The sequence below is a fragment of the Sorex araneus genome, chromosome 4 (assembly GCF_027595985.1).
Source record: "Sorex araneus isolate mSorAra2 chromosome 4, mSorAra2.pri, whole genome shotgun sequence".
Lineage (NCBI taxonomy): Eukaryota > Metazoa > Chordata > Mammalia > Eulipotyphla > Soricidae > Sorex > Sorex araneus.
In genome coordinates, this window is record NC_073305.1 from 13,927,042 (window position 1) to 13,946,925 (window position 19,884).

The 19,884-nt window shown below is 44.0% G+C and overlaps 1 protein-coding gene across 1 annotated transcript in view; it reads left to right on the forward strand.

The window, feature by feature from the left end:
- MRPL3 (mitochondrial ribosomal protein L3) overlaps positions 1-13,511 on the forward strand; it is a 37,118-nt gene extending 23,607 nt beyond the window's left edge. Inside the window, exons 7-10 of the mRNA XM_004603802.2 lie at positions 6,025-6,133; positions 7,471-7,548; positions 9,869-9,946; positions 13,055-13,511. Of these exons, the coding sequence (XP_004603859.1) occupies positions 6,025-6,133; positions 7,471-7,548; positions 9,869-9,946; positions 13,055-13,207 (418 nt within the window). The 3' untranslated portion in view covers positions 13,208-13,511. The remainder of the gene's footprint in view (positions 1-6,024; positions 6,134-7,470; positions 7,549-9,868; positions 9,947-13,054) is intronic.
- The last annotated feature ends 6,373 nt before the right edge of the window (positions 13,512-19,884 follow it).

The window sequence follows — 19,884 nt, forward strand, 5'->3', positions numbered from 1 at the left end:
ATGGTGAACTTTGTGTTCTTGTTGGTAATAGCAGATTGCGAGTCTAGTGGTTAGGTTGTTTGAGGTAGAGGGAACAGAATGAGTGATGACTGCAAGGGTGGTCCATGTAGGAATTCTTGGTAGAAACTGCTCTGACTTGAACTTGCGGTCTCGATGTATGGGTGCCTCAGGGGTAGAATTCATGGTGGGCAGTGTTGAAAAGTTTGGCTAGACATGGTTATAAAGACCAAGCTGTTGGGGCTGGAGCGATAGCACAGCGGGTAGGGCGTTTGCCTTGCACTCGGCCGACCCAGGTTCGATTCCCAGCATCCCATATAGTCCCCTGAGCACCTGAAAGCAGAGCCAGGAGTAACCCGTGTGCATCGCCGGATGTGACGCAACGAGAGAGAGAGAGAGAGAGGAGAGAGGAGAGAGAGAGAAGAGAGGAGAGAGGAGAGAGAGAGAGGAGGAGAGAGACCAAACTGCCAAAGTTGAGGGGACCATTTAAGGTTGTGCTTTATTTCATTAACTTTTGTCATTGTTTCTGCCATTTTGCTTTTGAGAGCAGAGGTAGTTGTGTGATACGCTTGTCATCTTGGGAATTTCACTCCACTTGTCATGTGGAAGACAGTTGTAACAGACAGTTTCTCTTCTGAACCTTCGTCAAAGGCTGGGCTGCTCTGAGTGTGTGTGGTTGATGCGCCCGTGGGAAGGGAGAGTGGAGTTCTTGCCCGAGGGGCGAGGTGTAGGGAACACCGGCTTCCTAGGAAAAACTTCAGAGACCTGCAGACTTTCCTCAAAGGCCAGAGAACGGAGATAAGAGGAGTGAGCATTATGGTCTCTTGTCGCAGCTAAGCTCCACTGTTGGAGTTCAGAAGCAACCATAGATGGTGAGCTTTTTAAAAAAAAAAATTATAAAAACAAGTAGCCAATGCAAGCCATAGTTCACCAGCCCTTTGTTGTACGGTGAGAAAAGGGTCCGGCAGGTTATATGGCAACAAGTACGAAGGGACTTCAGAAAACACTGGGGAAACAGGAAAATGGGAGAGTGATGGGGGGAGGCTCTGACTCAAGTGGGGCGTGGCACGCCTGAAACTCTGGCTCGATCGCCCCCAGCGCCACCAGGCATGGCTCCCGGGTACACGCAGTTTTAAAGGAGGAACAGACAACGACTCTTAGAAGAATTCGTAGAAATTTGAACATCATCAGGAGGATACTAAGAATCGCTAATTTTTTTTTCCAAGTGTGACAGTGTTGTTCTGTTCTTTAGAAGGCTCTAATCCAGCCGGAGAGAGTGAGTAGGGCAGCTGAGGCGCTCTACTTGGCATACGGCTGAGCCTGGTGCGGCCCCTGGCACTGCCGTGGGCCCCCATGCCACAACAGGGCTGATTCCTGAGCACGAGCCAGGTGCCCCAAGCACCGCCTGGTGTAGCCAAAGAAGCCAAAAAGCTCCGAAAATCCAGAGCTTTTCGAAGCCCCTGTTGGAGCATGTGGGTAAAATGATAGACTGTTGGGGATTTTCTGTTTCTTTAAAATTGGAGTTGCGGGGGCTGGAGCAATAGCACAGCAGGTAGGGCGTTTGCCTTGCACGCGGCTGATCTGGGTTTGATTCCCAGCTTCCCATATGGTCCCCCAACCACCACCAGGAGTAATTCCTGAGTGCAGAGTAACTCCTGTGCATCAATGGGTATGACCCAAAAAGCAAAAAAAAAAATTAAAAAATTAAAAATAAAATAAAATTGGAGTTGCAGGGGAGGGGGATAGAGGAAGCAAACAGGCCTTGAGCCATGGTTTGAATCTGAGTGAGATGGGGAAGGAAGGACTCTTTTTACTAGTCTCCTTGCTTGGAGGTAGATATTTTCTAAAATTTTAGAAATAGTTCCTTTGAGGCAGGAGAGAGTGCAGTGGGTAAGGTGCTTGCTTACCTCGCATGCTGCATTCGTTCCCCTGAGAACCGTGAGGAATGATTCTTGAGCACAGCCAGGAGTGTTCCTGCCTCCCCTTCCCCAGTCAGACCCCCCCACCCACACACACACACCCCATATTGCTTTAATAAAAGGCAGAGAACAATTGAAATGATGGATTGTAGATAGATGGTAGATGAGAGAGGCAGCAGCAGCTTGCTTCCCGAGAAGGAAAAGGAAGTGAGGAAAAGCTGATGAGGAAAGACGGGATGGGGACTCAGGGATGAAATTCTGGAGGAATTTCTGAGGACTGAGCCGGGAAGGACATGACCCCGGCTCACTCCTGGACTTTCAGCTGTTTCTGTACACATAGGACCAAGCCGTCCACGGCGCTTTCCTCAGCCTGGTGACATACGTGACAGGTTTGGAGTCAGACCTGCATGACTGCTGGTGGACATTTGGGTACTTAGCACAGTCTGGGTGCTGAAGGAAACGGGCACTGTTATCTCTGGAGACTGGTAGAATGCCAAGGGCAGCATGAGTCACCCGGTCTTCCGCAGGATTCTTTAAATCATGGGCTCTAAACCCCTTGTCCTAACACAATCTTGAACTTTTCTCAGAGTTCCATCCACCAGACTGTGTCATGCCCCTTTCCTAAGGCTCGGCTGTCGTCAGCAGCCACGTTCCCGCGCCACCTCTGGGTTGGGCACGAGGGAAGGAAGGCACAGCTGCCAGCCTTCGCACACAGGGCTGTACAAGGGGGAGCAGACAAAGAAGCAAAGTCTACTACCTTTGCGGTGTCTGTGTGTTTTGATGTTTGGTTTAACACATGTATATCCCCCTGAGAAGACTTTTGGGTTTTTTTTTTTTAATGTTTTTCTACTTTTCAGATCTGTGTCATATTTGGAACTTATCACATTATGATCTTTGTGACTTGCGTTATGCCTTGATTTATTTATTTATTTATTTTTAAGCCCCCCCCACCCCACCCCGCCACCTCCCCACTGTCACTAAAAATTGTGCCCAGGGTAAAAAAGGTGCAAGAGAAAGCTTGTGGTATGTGGAATGTGTCATTTTCAGTAAAATCGAGGTTTATTTTCTGTGACCTGTGGAAGCCTTGTACTTGAAGCACGCCTGGCATGCTAAGTATAGATGAGTTCATTTTCTTGCTTTTGTGTTTTGTTCCGGGGTGACAGCTGAGAGGAGTAGTAGAATAGCTACCTGGACCACCCCTGGGTCAACAGGTGCCCGTAATCTGAATGAAGCCAATAATTTGTCATGTCATTTGTGTTTCTTCCTTTTGTTTAAAGGTTGTTTGTTGAAGAGGTTCCCATTGTACACGTGTAACAACATGATGTGTTCTAGAACTAGATTGAAAAACAGTCTGTAATTAGCCAGCAGATAATTAGCACTTTTAGGATTCCACTTTCATCGTATTATCATTTACTCTTAAAATGAGCTCAATTATCTTCTGTAATTTACCTGGCATGTGTTTTCTTGGCACACAGACTCACTCCCTCTCTTTCTAAGTAAGAGATTGAAATTTTAGATGGTACCAGCGAACTTTGGGCTGAGCGATAGCACAGCGGTGGGGCATTCGCCTTCCACGTGGCCAACCCAGGTTCGATTCCTCCGTCCTCTCGGAGAGCCCGTCAAGCTACCTAAAGTATCTTGCTCACACGGCAGAGCCTGGCAAGCTACCCATGGCGTATCCGACATGCCAAAAACAGTAACAAGTCTCAAAATGGAGACGTTACTGGTGCCCACTCGAGCAAGTCCATGAGCAATGGGAGGGCAGTGATGACCAGCAAACTTTGTGCCGAGAATAGCCAGTGTTAGGCTGTTATTTGGAGAGTGTGTTTACTCTGCGTTAGTCATGCCACTGCCCTTGGCTTTGTTCTTTAGGTGTTGTTTGCCAAACAGTAGTCTGTGTTAAAATGACTCTTCAGGTGTATTCTTTTTTTTTTTAAATTTTTTAAATCATCAGCTTTTTAATTTGTCAGTTGTGTTTCAGCATCGGTGGAAATATTTTCAATTTCTGAAGCAAAATTTCAGGAAATATTTGATTATCATAATTTTTTTCTTAAACATTAATCTCATTGCAAACTTCACAGTGACTTTTCCATTTAATTTGCATTCAATTTTATTTTAGCTCTTTGTCAGGGATAAAATTTTTTGACTGAAACACAGGAAATAATTTCAGAAACTATAAATGGTGTGTTCAGTTGATATGTGTGAAGAAATGATGCAGGTACTTTTAGATTACTCATATACAAACTTTTTTTTTTTTTTTTTTTTTGCTTTTTGGGTCACACCTGACAATGCTCAGGGGTTACTCCTGGCTCATGCTCTCAGGAATTACTCTTGGCAGTGCTCGGAGGACCATATGGGACGCTGGGAATCGAATCCGGGTCAGCCGTGTGCAAGGCAAACGCCCTACCCACTGTGCTATCGCTCCAGCCCCTATACAAACAATTTTGGCCTGTGATTTATTAAGAATCAGCTCTTAGGCTCTACCCATCATGTATATTGCTTTTATGTTGCATTCTTTAAAAAACTACTCTCAGTGATTTAACTTCAGCCCATTATTGTGGTCATTGTCAAATGGACAGCAAAGTCCTTGTGAAAATTACATGATCTTCGTAAGCTTTTTGCTTCGGGTCTGTCCTGTAAGTAGGCTGAGCTGTGCACTGTATGACAATAGCTAGCTTTGTTGAATGAGGGAATACTTCATTAAAAATGTTGGCCTATTATCTAGTGAAGTGAAAAAGAATTGCTCATTTTTAAGAGTCTATAAAAATATACCCATTACAGACAGGATTTATTCTGGTCTTCTCATCTTATCGTGCGTACTGATATGTTTGGCAGTGACAAACTTTAATAATGCTTCAGCCTTACTATTTGCTTTCTGTCTGCATCACGCAGTATTTGTCCAGCAGAAGAGACTAGGTTTTATGTAAAATCTGAAATACTCCCGGGGTAGGGCCCCAAGCAGTCCTCAGGGGTCCAGAGGCCCCCTCCCTCGGATATTCAGCGAGCTGCACTCAAAGTCTCCGTGCTGGGGTCCAGTGATGTGCTGCTTAGACCCCAGAGCTTCAGGGCTGGGGACCACCAGGGCCATACACGGGCAGTACTTCGAGTGGACCATGGGGTGTCAGGGGTGGAACGAGGGTCCCCTGTGCTATTTCCTTAGCCTTAAAATACTCCGTTTTAAAGAATTTTTATTCTTTGCCATTAATTGTCCACTAGCCCTGACCCCAACGCCCACCTGGTTTCTTTAACTGGTCTACGGTTTGGTCATTCTGATTGTTTTATGTAGTGGTCTCTTGCGTGAGTTACCTATTGCCGTCTAACACATTACCCTCACGTGTAAGTTCTCAGAACAAGATGCAGCTGTCACCTCAGTTTCTGTGATTAGGGTCCAGAAGTGGTTTAGCTGGATCCCCCCAGACAGGGTCTCAAGACTGCATCTGGGACATCGGCCATCTCAAGTCCGGACTTGGGGAGAATCACCCCCGGGATCACTGCACTGTCAGGGGCCAGCTGCCGGCTCACAGCTGTTGGCTGGAGGCTGACGGTGGGAAAGATTGCCGTATAGCTGAGCCTGGGAAAATAGAGAATGGATGCCAGGATGAAGGCCCCCGCCGCTTTGTAACCTCACGGCATTGACATTTGTCGCTATTGCAGTAGTTCAGTTTTTAGAAGTGGGTCGCTGGGTTCCTCCAGACTCAAGGGAGGTGATTACATCAGGGCCTGAGTCCCAGTAGGATCTTAATGGATGCCCACCACCTCTGTTCTAAGTACTTGGGAGTGTCTAGAAACATCCAGCACAAACATAACTTTCACTGTGGTGTTTAACAGGATTATGGGAAAGTTGTGTCTTCAAGTAGAACTCCTTTTGCTAAAATAGCTGTTGTCTCCTAACCTTGAATTAATCATTTTATACAGAATGAGGCTCCGGGAAGGAGGGCAAACCAGGACAGGGATAAAGGGCTGTCCTGGGCAGGGTTGCTTGTGTAGCCTTTCCGAGTTATTTAGATAAGGAGCTGTGTTAAAACTCTGCGGTACCATCAAATAGTATGCAATTGGGAATATCTTCCGTGCTGCTCATTATGTAAATTCTAATATTCCTATTGCTCAGGATCGGTAAAGGTTTCCAGGGCGTCATGAAGAGATGGGGATTTAAAGGCCAGCCGGCGACTCACGGTCAGACCAAGACCCACAGGAGACCCGGAGCTATTGCCACTGGTGTAAGTCGGACTTGGTTATGTGCTTTTTTTGTTACTAAAATTTCAGCTGCCACATAGATAGTACTTTAGCCTGTCCTTGGGACCAAGTTGCTTAGTTTTCTTTGGACTGTAGGTAGGTCCTGTTACTTGTCATACTTTCACGGGTCCTGGCATCATTGTCTTTCCAGAACCAGATCTGAATCATGCAGTTACAACGGTGACCACCCATGTACTTAATCGCTAGTGTTCGCAATTCTTTTCTGCCTACTTTCTCAGTTATGGGAAATGAAGGATTCGAATGCCGTCCCATATGACCCCACTGTGTGTGTTCCTTTACACATGTTTTTGCCTTAAATGAGACATTTGGAAGGATTCCCAAGGACAATTTCCAGGTACAAGGAAAAGCAGAAAAGAAGAAATGGAGACCTAATAGAAGCGGAGAAAATGGAGATGGGTCTTTGTATTGTTAACTCATCCCTACTCTCTCAGAGTTACAAAATCAGTGAGAGAGTCTTATACTCTGGAGCATTAGCATAAGATCAGTCTTTACAACTTGTAATCAACTTCACATAATGAGAAATACGGAGTACAGTTATTCCTGAGATACTAATTTCTCAACTGGCAAATTTTGTTATCTAATTCTGACTGTTGACACTATGTTGGCAGGAGCCTGGACACAGGCACTCATACCTTGTTGGTGGGATATCAATAGGGCATCCACAGTGGAGGGAAATGTGGCAGCATCTAATAGAATGAATTTGCCTTTGACCGAGCTGTCTCCTTACAACTTACCCTGAAGGAAAATGCACTTGTCATTATTGTATTATTTGTAATTGCATGCACAGATGCCCACACCAGAGAGTTTGCATGAATGAACTATAGTTCTCCTATTCAGTTGAATACTCTGCACTTCCAGAAAAGAATTGAGGTCATTATAAACAATGGAGCAATTTCAGGGATATGAATAAATGCACATATTATATCTTCTTAGTTTTGCAAAAAAAATGGACCGGAAAAATAAACCAGACAGAACAAATTGGTTCCTTGCGCAGAATGGATTGGGACAGTATAGAAGGGCTTGGGAGTAGCAGGAGTGGCGCCTCCATGGGTGTGATTTTCGGTTACTTTCATTTGTTTTGCAATCATATTAATGTGGTACGTATTCAAATAAGACAAGGTTAAGGTGTACATACAGTTAAAACATTGTGAACCAAACTGTTTCCGATGGATAACATAATCACACTGAAAATGAAGAAGGACTAACTCCGTTAACTTTGACAAAGCTGTTGATTTACAGACCTGAGTCTTTGTTTTCATTTCATTCCATGTAGTTGCTAATTTTGCTTCTCTCATTTTAGGATATTGCCAGAGTCTGGCCTGGAACTAAAATGCCTGGACAAATGGGCAACGTAGATAGGACATCATATGGGCTGAAAGTAAGTTTCTTAAGTGATTTCTTTAAGATAAATAGTTACGAGCAAAATCACTAGAGTGTGTATTTAGTTTGCATCTGTGAGGAAAAAACAAACCAAAGAGATATGCATCTGTGTGTGGTTGTTCTAATATATTTTGCAAGTGGTGGTAGACACATGAAAAATGAGTGTGTGTCTGTGTGTGAGTTGTAGTTGTGGTAGTTTATTCATTTAATGTTCAAGTCGTAGAATGTGCAGCCATTAAAAAGAAGAAGTTGCGGCCGGACTAGCACTTGCTTTGCTTGTGCCAGTCTTCTTTGACCCCGGCACTGCATAGAGTCCCCAGGGCATTACCAGGAGTGATCAGGTCAGCCGGTGTGGCTCAAAAAAACGGGGAAACAGTTAGCTTACTGTTTGACCTGGAAGATTTTTTTACGATATAGATATGACTTTAAAAAATGCAGATTTGCTTCTTAAAATAGAAAGATTGAGATCAGTATCTTATTTTTTTAAAAGGGGTGAGAGGTTTAGCTCAAGTGGTCAAGCACATGCCCAGCATATGTAAGGCCCCAAGTTAGATCCTTGGCCCTATGAAAAAAAAATAAGTTAAAAAATGAATCTAGGGGCTGGAGCAATAGCACAGCGGGTAGGGTGTTTGCCTTGCATGCGGCCGAACGGGGTTTGATTCCCAGCATCCCATATGGTCCCCTGCTTACCACCAGGGGTAATTCCTGAGTGCACGAGCCAGGAGTAACCCTTGTGCATCGCCAGGTGTGACCCAAAAAGCAAAAAAAAAAAAAAAATGAATCTAGGGGCCGTAGTGATAGCACAGCGGGTAGGGTGTTTGCCTTTCACGCAGCCGACCCAGGTTCAATTCCCAGCATCCCATATGGTCCCCTGAGCACCGCCAGGGGTAATTCCTGAGTGCAGAGCCAGGAGTGACACCTGAGCATTGGCTGGTGTGACCCAAGGAGAAAAAAAGCAAAAAAAAAAAAAGGAATCTAAACTCCGTACTTATATACATTGCACGGAAATTTCTATATAAAAATCTATGTGTTTCATGAGACAGAAAAGTAGGTTATATCCAGATTACCTTGGATTCAGTGTCAGATGCGTGGGTGGACAGAGCGGGTGTGGGTGACGAGGCCACAACGGGGTGAGGAATGAGCAGTGTAAAAGGGCTGGGGTGTACATCACATGTCCGTATGTCCCAAGTAGGGAGGGGAGAGGAAGTTCAGCCTGCTGATTTGAGGAATATGTGTGATCTCTAAGTGAAAATGAGTTGTACTGAGGTGTTGAGTTTGGGGGTCTTTTTCCTGCGGTAGGGGTGCCCACACCCAGTGATGCTCAAAGTGTTTTCCTGTATAACCCAGGATAGCCGGGGTTATCCTGGCTCTGCACTCAGGGTCACTCCGGGTGGGCTTTGGGGAGCATATGAGGTGCCAGGATTGGCTGTTTGCAAGACAAACACCCTTGCCCACTGAACCATGGCACTGCCATCTGATTCCTACTAAAACAAATGTTGATAATCCCCAAATTATGGACGTACAAAGAAGAAAATAAGCCACCGAAAGGGATGACACCCCAAAGTAACCACTGGTAATATTTTGGTGGATGTTCTCCCAGTCATTTCCAGATATGACTTATTTCTAAAATTTTATCAGCAGAATTTAATTTTATAATTGAAGACTTTTTCTCACTTGTATTGCTTTCATGTTTACTATATTTGTATCTGTTTGGATGCGTTATTGTCTGTGTGTGTATGTGTGATTTGCATATAGTATTTGATAGTTAGCCATTGTTAAATATGACCTATGGATCAAGCTTGATTTTTTTTATTTCCCCCTGCCTATTTTTTTCCCTCAATACTGATTTTTCCCAGTCATCTTCTCCATATGTTTTTTCCCCATGTTGAAATGCTTGAGAACCATCTGCTTATCACATTTAAAATTAAGACACGTAGAGGTGGTGCCTTCCCCAGTTTCTAAAAATACCAAAACAAACAAACAAACAAAAAACAGGGAAACCCAATACACTAAAATAAGGTTGAATCGACACTTGTTATTAATAGTGCCAACAGAGGAAACTTAGATAGTATCTAAATAATTTAGTCTTGATCACTTAGTCACATATTGAAGAGGTCTTTCCCACTTCCATAGAACATAGATGATATAGTCATAATTAATTTTAGAAGATTTAAATTGTTTTTAATTCTCATCATCATTTAGAAGTACATATATTATATTACTGTACATGTTACTTAAAACCTTAGCTTTGAGTTGCATTTTGTTTTAATCAAAGCACATTCTCTAATTTTTAACACAAATTTTAATTCTATTTTTAGGTGTGGAGAATTAATACAAAACACAATATCATTTATGTAAATGGCTCTGTGCCTGGACATAGAAACTGCTTAGTTAAGGTATGTAACACCATCTTCATTTTCCAGCGTTGAGACTGTGGATGTGAACTATAAATCTCGAATGACCTATATGAGTGTGGTTTGAAAATAAGTGGTTTATTTCCCCATGTGCTCTTTTCTGACTCTTTCTGCTTCTTAGTACCACCTGAGGGGGGAAGGTTGCACAAAGTGACCCCTAACCAGTGTCTGTACAGCCGGGAAGCTTCGGGGAGGGTAGAAATCACCACCTGGGGCTCCATGGAATACCAATAATCTCTGCCTTCCTAAAGATACCTTTGCCTTTTTAAGAGTGCTTAGAGTGGAAGCTAAGTGAGACAGTCACCATGAAAGGTGGTTAAAGGAAGATGTTCTAAGGACTTTTTAGTATTGTTTGTTCTTCTAGCACTGCTCTGGCTGTACCTTTAAGAATATGTTCAAAAACATAAAGGTAAAAAAGAAAACAAATGTGGGGGAGGATAGATTTGAAGAAAAACAAACTCTCAGGGCCTTGTTTCCAGCAAATAAAACACAAAGTAGGTATTAGCCTGGAATTTAGGCCCACTTGCTAGAAAGTGAGAGGTGATTTACTCTAGTCTTACAGTAAGTATGTGGTAGACACAGTATTACTTATGCCCTCATTTCAATTTTCCAGTAATAACAAAAATAGGTTCGTACTTATACTTCAGGTTTTTCAGTTTGGGTTTTGGATATTTCTTTAATTTCTACGAATAGGTTCTGCTGATGACATAGAGTATGATATTTGTGTGATTAAATTACCTTTGTTGCAACTCTTCACTTTCTTGTTCTAGTGGTGCTGTCCTTCGCTACCTCTTCTTCCAAAGATTCAGACTGGCTTGCCAGTATAAATAAATAGACGGTGGAGGGAGTTGGGGGAATGCAGAGGAATCATAATGCCCAAGAAAGATTACATTTACAAAAATTACATGTTAAAAAAAATAGATCCCTCTAGAGTCTTGCACATTTGTTAAAGGTTTGACTGGAAACTTTTTGCCTTCAACTATAGAATGGACTTTAACTAAGATGTCATTTGTTTCAAACAATTTCAAGAGTTCTAATTCTTGGCATCTACAATTAGGGCTTATAATCTGGCAGTGCTTTTATCTGAAATGTTCTTCAGGTATGATTAAGCTATAAAAATATAGATGGTTTGATTATTGTGTGATTGTAACCCAAACATGAAAGCTTCTATCTCACAGTGATTCAATAAAAATAATATATATATATATATATATATACACACACACACACATATATATATATATGGCATGGGACAGGGAGAGACACAGTAGCTAGAACAGGTATATGGAGGCACCTTCAGTGCAAATAATATGTGGTTCCTGAGCACTGAGTCAGGAGTCACCCCAACACTGCCAAGTATGGCAAAAAAAAAAAAAAAACCTGGAGTAAAAAGTAACTACAAATCAGCTCTTTAGGTCATTTAATGGCCAAATTAGCACATTTATTAAATTAGCTAGGGAACTTTTGTTGTTGGTTTTGTTGTTGTTTGTTTGGATTTTATTTTTGGTTTGTAGATTGTTAACATTGGTGAGACTATGACTTTTTTCCCCAAGTTAAAGTTCAGTTCAACCCAGGATTGGTAGGGTTTGAGGCGGGCTGGGGTGGGGGGGAGTGGTGGAATTAAACAGTTTATTTTCTTCTGCCCAACTTAATTTCTTGAGCAATTTAAATGAGATTAATATACATATTTTTCTGTACTTAGTTGCCCCTAGCAGCTATGTACTTTTTTTCAATCAGATTATTCATTGGTTATTGCCAGAATGAGTATACCTTATTTTACTGTGTATGATTTCAAGCGATACCTCTCACCCACCCCCCGTTTTTTCTGAATGAAGTCTTATGGAAAGAATCAGTAGCTTCAATAAATCCAGTTACCTTTGTTTCTTTCTTTTTTTTTTCATAGAAACATAACCCGATATTTTTATTTATATGTTATTTGTGTGTGTGGTTTTACTTATTACTTATTGGTTTGGGGGCCACACTTTGGAGTACTCAGAGCTTACTCCTCGCTCTGTACTCAGGGATCACTCCTGGCGGTGCTTGGAGACCATACTGGGGTTCGAACCATGGTCTGCCGTGTGCAAGGCAAGCGCCTTACCCTGTACACTCTCTCCAGCCTAAAATAGCTTTATTTCAGTAAAATATGAGGAGAGCCAGAGAAATTACACGTCACAGTTACATTGTGGGCAGCTGAGACAGCGCCAACCCAGCACTCTCTATTATACAGGTTAGACTGCATAATAGTAGGATGATTGTGTATTTATCTTGCTCGAAAGAGCTTCTTCATGAGGCATATGCTCTACCTGAGCCACGTCCTTGTTCCCTAAGTGTACTCCTTAGTATCTATTAAATGTAGGCTGATTTCCTTACCATAAGTTTATATTTTTGTTTTGTGTGCCCTTAGAATTAAAACTAACAAAAATACTGGGTAAACAGAGAAATCAGTGCTCTGCAGCAAGATAGTTGACCAGAGAGATTGTACAGTGAGTGAGGGCTGTCTTGTGTGCAGTGGTGAGCACCTTGCCTGAGCACCATCAGGTGTGGCCCAGATCACCCGCCTCTAAATAAAAGGTAGTGATCCTTTCAGGGATATTGCTAGCTCTTTATGTTTTAAACTCAATTTGGGTATACTTGATATATAAGTAGTAATTGTAAAATATAATATAAATTTTGTTTCTGAAGTGTATGTTACACATCAGATATAAATTATAAGGTATCTGATTAACTTGACGATTTTTATCACTGAATTAAATTTATCATAATAAAATAGTACATTTAGGGGCCAGAGTGATAATAGTATAGCAGGTATGGTGCTTGCCTTCCATGTGACTGATCTGGGTTCAGTCCTGGCACCCCATATGATCCTCTGAGTCCAAAAGAAGTCCCTGAGCACCAGCAGTTGTGACCCAAAACACAAAATGATAGTGATAGTAATACATTTAGTTCCTTTTATGAACTAAAAGGAACTTTCTCATATCTTAAGATGTAGGAAGGATTTCCTTTGGTTATGAATTATAGAGAAAAACAGCAGGCTTCAACTTCATTGCTAATTTACTAATACGATCTTTGGCTTCTCCTCCTCCCCTGCAGATCAAAGACTCTAAACTACCAGCATATAAGGATTTCTGTAAGAACCTGCCATTCCCTACGTATTTCCCCGATGGAGATGAAGAGGAACTCCCGGAAGATTTGTATGATGAAAATGTGTGCCAGCCCAGCGCCCCTTCTATCACCTTTGCTTGAGCCAGTGGACAGGGCAGAGAGTTTTGATGGATGGAGTCGGGAATTCTGTTTTCCTTACGGAGCCCCATAGACCAGTTATGTCAAAGGTGTAAACACAGCCTTTCTCCTTCAACTGAATTTTGTTGGAAAAAATTACATCAGACATACCAGCTAAGTAGAATGGAGATGCCAAATGTAGCCGTACTGGCAGCATCCTGACAGAATCTTAATAGAATGTGAGCTTTATGCTTTTCTACTATGTATTTCCAGATCATCGTGTTTATAAATATAACTTCCGTAATTAAAGATCGGTCTCTGTGAATGAGGTGGTTGTGTGGCAAATCATCTGTGAACCAGAGAGAAAGGCAAAAACACCTTGCAAGCAGCCAGCCCAGGTATAGTCCCATGGTCCCCAGAACCCCACCAGGAGTGAGGAGTAAGCCTGAGCACTGCCAAATGTGGCCCCCGAAACATAACAGCAACAGCAACAAAACACTGTCTGAGAACGCTGGTCAGAATTGCTGAGACAGATGAAGCCATTTTCTAAAGTTCGTTCTTAATATTTCTGTCATTCTTTTATACTTTGGAAACTTAAAGAATGAAGATGAGATTTTAATTTAAATTCCAGGACCTATATGCCATGGCTAAAGGAAAGATAATAAAAGAATAAAATACGGGTCCTGGTGTCCATGTGGTCAGAGGAACAGCCAGGTTTAGCTCATGACTCAGTTCTCAGATCGGGATGGTCGTCTCCTCTCGATCGCCTCCAGAAGGACTGCAGTGACTGGGCATTATCCATCCGGCATACTTTTATTAATCACCTAGTACACAAAAGACGAATGTACCTTGATCTTTTTAATATATGAAGAGAATATGTTTTTACTAATGGCTGTTTAGGACGAGATAATTAGGCTTCCCAGCAGTCGCAGGGCTGGGCTGATAGAGCAGGGAGTAGCCAATTGGCTCTCGTGACAGCCAATCCCAGTTCAAATCTCTGCACCACCCTCAATGCTGCTTGGTGTGACAGAAAAACCAACAGGCTTCATTTGACTAGTGGATTTTCTCTGGACTAGATTCCTGAGGACACACCAGATCCTACTTATGTTTCTTTTTGACCGTGGAGCGGGGGCTCAGGGTTATTCCCAAGACATCTGCCAGGCTGTACAGTTCAATGATCAGGACCAGCCGTGCTGGAGGCCACCAGCACCACACCTGGCGGAGTTCAGGAAATTTTTTGGTGCAGAAGATTCAACTTTGTCCTCACACATGCCAGGCACGCCCAGCTGACCCCTGAACTGTCTCCCCAGACGCCAGGATGCCTGCTTTGGACTCCAGATGTTTTCTGAGGCTCAATTCATCCAAGAGACTTATGTCTCCTGGTGTCCTGTGATTAAGAGTCATTGCTGAAACATCCAATAGTATTTTCCTGCCCATAGAACAACATTCCTCTCATTATTAAAATACAGAGGAACATGACTCTTAACACACAGAGTTCTTCTACAGTTGACTCTGTGAGAGTAAGACAAATAATATTGATAGGTTATATATTTCTCTTGGATTATGAGTTCCTTAAAAGGAATACTTTAGGGGCTGGAGCAATAGCACAGCGGGTAGGGCATTTGCCTTGCACGCAGCCGACCTGGGTTCGATTCCCAGCATCCCATATGGTCCCCCAAGCAGCTGTCAGGAGTAATTCCTGAGTGCAGAGCCAGGAGTAACCCCTGAGCATCGCTGGGTGTGACCAAAAAAAAAGGAATCCTTTAAAACAGGAGTGATCTGTTGTCACACCATATTTCATTACAAACGAAGTAATAAAACTTGCTTATTATTCAGTAGCCCTGAACTTGTTAAAAGATACATCAAACGGGGATGGATAGAGCTCAACATGCTGGCATACTCTGCATGCTGGGGGCCCTGGCTCAGTCCCCAGCACCACATGGTCCCCTGAGCACCGAGAGGAGTCACCCTCAAACACGGAGTTAGGAGTAGCCCCCAAGCACCACTAGGTGTGCTCCAAAAATTAAGTGATAGGTCAGGCAAGAATTATACTCCTGAGTCAAATCATCATTTTCTATTTCAAAAACACTCTTTATCACTTCTACTCGTATGTTTTACACATCCTCAAAAGGGCAGTCAGACAAAGTGCAGTGATAAATATCATTAAAAAATAAATCTCATGGGCCAGAGAGATAGTAGAGGGGACAAAGTATTTTCCTTCCATGTGACTGATCTGGGTTCGATCCTCAGCGCCTTGTGTGGTTCCCGAAGCCTCTAAGCACCGCCAGGTGTGTCCCCAAAAACAAAAAGAAATCTCAGTATGTGTAAGCTGTGACTACCTGGAGAGCAAAATCAGCCTCGAGAAGCAGGACCAGTGAAGATATTTCACGAGGGGAACCGAATGCAAGATTAGTAGATAAAACAGTTATACTTGGGGGCTGGGGGCGGGGTGAGAATGGATGTCATTCACAGTGGCAGTTTTCCTTCCCCTCACACACACAAACCAGACGTGCCTACCAGTGGTCTCCACACTTGCTGGGGAGTCACATCCCAGCCATGGGGGTCATCACACATCTTTGGAGTTGTGCTGGCTGGGGATCACACCCTTTACGTGTGTTTCTGCACATCTGGCTGGGATGCAGCTGGGACCGTGCTCAGCAATGCATGCAGGGGAATCGGGGGATAGAATTGTACACCTCAGGCAGACCAACTGCGTTAGCCACTGAGCCGTCTCCTGGCTTCCGCAATACCAGTCTTAAAACTAAGGATAACTAGGAAATTGGCCTACGAGAAATGTGCTAGATTCTTAAGAAAAGGCTTTATTGGAGAACAATAATAATGGAAAGAAGTATATATCGTGGTGATGAGTGGGAAAGTAAAGAATTCAATCCTGTTTTTAAATTGCCAGGAGGAGTTAACAGTGTAACTGAGTCTAAATTTGAGTCTAAAATTGATGTGAAAGTTATTCAAGAATAACCATTATTTTAAATGGGACTCAGTCGGATATGCTCATACTATTCTCAGAGACTTAAACTTTCAATTTTGAAATACAGAATACCGTATACTTTAATTCTACCTGACTTGTCTCTGATCAGAAGAGTTTAGAGATGCATCATTTGCTGATAAAACAGAAGGGTGCAATTATTAGCTAAAGAGACAACTGTGCAGTTATTGCTAGGCATCAAGGACCTTTTTGGTTTCAGCAAAGCATTGAGAGTGCTGAAGAGAAAGAAATCCACACAGAGGTGTTGGATATCATTGGTTTGTCCTTTCTCCCCTTGCCACTAGGAGCTTAGGTATATCAGTCACGCCCTTCAAAATGCTCCCATTCCTTTGTTTATCTGTAACCACTTCTATCAGTTTATCTGCTCTTCCTCTAATCAAACTCTTAATTTGTAAGGTCAGACCTTGCTAGGACAAGTGTACTTGTAAGTTAATATCGTCTTTCTCCTCTCTTATGTCTTTTGAATAGTTTACCTTAAAACAATATCCTTTTTGTATGGACAAAGAAAGACATTTATTAGTATGCTTTGGTAACATGGGATTTAATTGGCTTCAAATATTATTCATTCCCGGGCATCTGCTTTCTTGACTTAAGCCTCAGCTGGCCTTACTTCCTAGCACCCCCAAAAGCAGGGTCCCAACGGGGGACGAGATGGACCCAGGGCAAGCGTGAGTTAAGTGCTACCCTGGCATCGAGATGGGCCTGGCCAAAGCGCCTAATGCTTAACTATATTTTAAGAGCTTGGTCTTGGGCTTGTCATGTCATGATCCAGGGCCCTGCTAGGGCTAGGAAAGACTAATCTGGCCTGAGCGCTGTAGTCTGAGATTGAGGTGACCCCCCCCCTCCGAGCAGTTCTTTAAGCTTAATGCGGGAGATTTAAGGTAGCTGTATGAGGGGGTTGGGGTGAGTTCCAGTGGAGGCAGAGAGAGAGAGAATGAAGCAGGATGGGGGAGGAAGAAGAGGAGAATGGAGAGGAGTTTGGAATAAACTGCGACTAAGACCAACCATCTTGGCTCTGTCCCTTGCCTCGCGTGCGCCTTTCTTTTTATTTTTGTGTTTTTCACACAGAGGGAACCAGATGAACTTCAAGGAGGAAATACTGTCTCACCTTTTAGGACAGATGAGGACCCTGTCTTAGAACCACACGGAACAAAGCCATTTTCGTCCTCAGCCCAGCTCCAATCCCAGACCCAGCTGTTGGCACCTTGTAGGGCGTTGGAGAAAGATGCGGCTTCATTCCTGCAGCTTTGGAGGAAATGGTCTGTGCATCCTGCCGAGCCAGCGTCAACCGGAAGAACCCTCACAGGCAGTTTTGAAATGCACAAGCAACTAGAGTCTGCTGCTAAGAGTCTTGGGGCGCTTGCTGGCTGCATCAGTTGCCATCAGGCATCCGGACGCCAGCCTCCTCCACTGAAGACCGGGCCGTAAGTGCTCATGGCCGCCTGAGCACTGGGGCCAAACCGTCACCAACAGTCACATGCAGGGGCAAGGGCAGAACACAGGTCAGACGCCTGCATGCACAGGCCCAGTATTGACCCGAGTACCATGCACCCGCTAAGCACCACTGGCTGCATACATGGTGCCCCAGGGCCTAAGCAGCATCATGTTCTAGCACTGAGCCCTCCGGCCAGGTGAGCCAGGTACACTGCGAAAGGCCTCGGGGCACCCTGAGCATTACTTGGGAGCCCCATTCCCAACCACCCTTCTGCCCCTCAAAAAAAAAACCTAAAATGCAACAGAAACATGTCTTATACATGGCCAGTGTGACTCGTTTACAAGGAGATGGAGTATTTCAAGGTCAAATATAAGGTCACGCCACTCTGCTGCCTGTAACCCCCCCTGCACCCCCAACTCAGCAGGCTGTATCCAGCCTCACTGCAGCCTCCCTACAGCGAGTAGGGGAGCTTCCCTCGCATGTGGCCGACCTGGATTTGGTCCCAAGCACCACACGTGGTCCCCCAAATCCACCATGAGTAATTCCTGAGCACAGAACCAGGAGTAAGCCCTGAGCGCTGCCAGCTGGACACCCCATCCCACGCTCCCCCAACTTCATGCCTACCAAAAAAAAAAAAAGTGAGGCTTTGGCTCCCTGTGTTCCTGCTGGGTGGCCTGACTATGCGCGGGTCCTACATAGCCACTTGGTTCCTGGCTTTTCCAACATGGATTCTCTCTGGGGAGAGGAGAAGGGGGATGTTCGTCTCTAAACGTCACTACTGCCTGAAGGTTGTTACTTTGGTCATACTCCACTTCTGCAGAACTCCAGCAGAGACGGATGGAATTTGTGCAGCTTCTCGGGTTTTCACAGTGTGGTAGTGGAGAACTTCAATGAACTGCGGCCCAACAGAGCAGACAGGAGTAGGCCACGTGCCAAGATGCCCCCTAGAAACAGAAACATTTTCAGAAAACTGATGCTCAAAGGACTTGCTTCTAAGGCCCTGCCGCATGTAGGAAGCAGGTCTTTGTAGGAGTTTATGTATTTTTGTTTTTGTTTGGGGGGGATTGTTTTTTGTTTGTTTGGGTTTTTTGGGGGGGAGGAGGGGCATTGTTTGTTTGCTTGCTTTGGGGCCATACAAGGCAATGCTCAGGGATGACTCCTGGCAGTACCCAGGGGATCCTCTTTAGTGCTGGATCTTAGTCTTGGATACATGCCAGCAGAGTTTGATAATGAATAAAGTTATTACTTCCTTTAGGACTGTCCTGACGAGGACTTGACTGTAACGACAAACATTTCTCCAGTTTCCAATTACTGCATCTGTTCTAAGGCTTCTGCCAGCTTCCACTGGTTGGGGTGAGAACCTGGCACTAGAAAGGGCGTGGTCTCCAAGCTGGCCTAGGAGACAGTGTCCAGGCCCTGCAGTTCCTGCCTCCAGCAACTGCCCAGGTTTCCCTGAGACGAGGCCCCATGGCCCCTCCAGGAAGCCCGCATTCTGTGTGCCGGCTACCAGCGTCCGTGCTCTTGTGTTAGGTTCCCTCCAAGTCCACATCAGTCCCTGACACACATGTTCTTTTAATTCTCTTTAGGTAAGAACCTGTTAAGGTGAGAGGAGACAAACAGTGAAACAGTGGCCATGGACCTTTGCATCAGCAAGGCAAAGGATTTTTTTATTATTATTATTTTATTGAATCACCATGAGATAGTTACAAGCTTTCATGTTTGGGTTATAATCTCACAATGATCAAACACCCATCCCTCCACCAGTACACATTCCCCACCACCAATATCCCGGGTATACCCCCCCTTCCCTACCCTCCCCCTGCTTCTAAGCCAGACAATATTCCCCATACTCTCTCTCTCTCTCTCTCTCTTTTTGGGCATTATAGCTTGCAACACAGACACTGAAAGGTCACCACGTTTGGTCCATTATCTACTTTCAGCACACATCTCCCATCCCAACTGGTTCCTCCAGCCATCATTTTCTTAGTGATCCCTTCTCTATTCCGGCAAAGGATTTTTTTTATGAGCGGTCCAGAGTCTTCTTGGCACGACTCGTGTGTAGCTGATCCTTCCCAGCACTGGGCTGAGTGTGTGGAAGTGACTGTGACCATCTCTTGGGAAGTTTCCTTTGTATTATATGTCAGGGACTCTAAAAGTATTTATAAAGAAAGGAGAGGTGATCCATCAAATGCCAACACTGCATTGGATTTGCTTACTTAAGAGGGGAACTAAGTAACACTGTTAAAACTCTGTTACCATCAT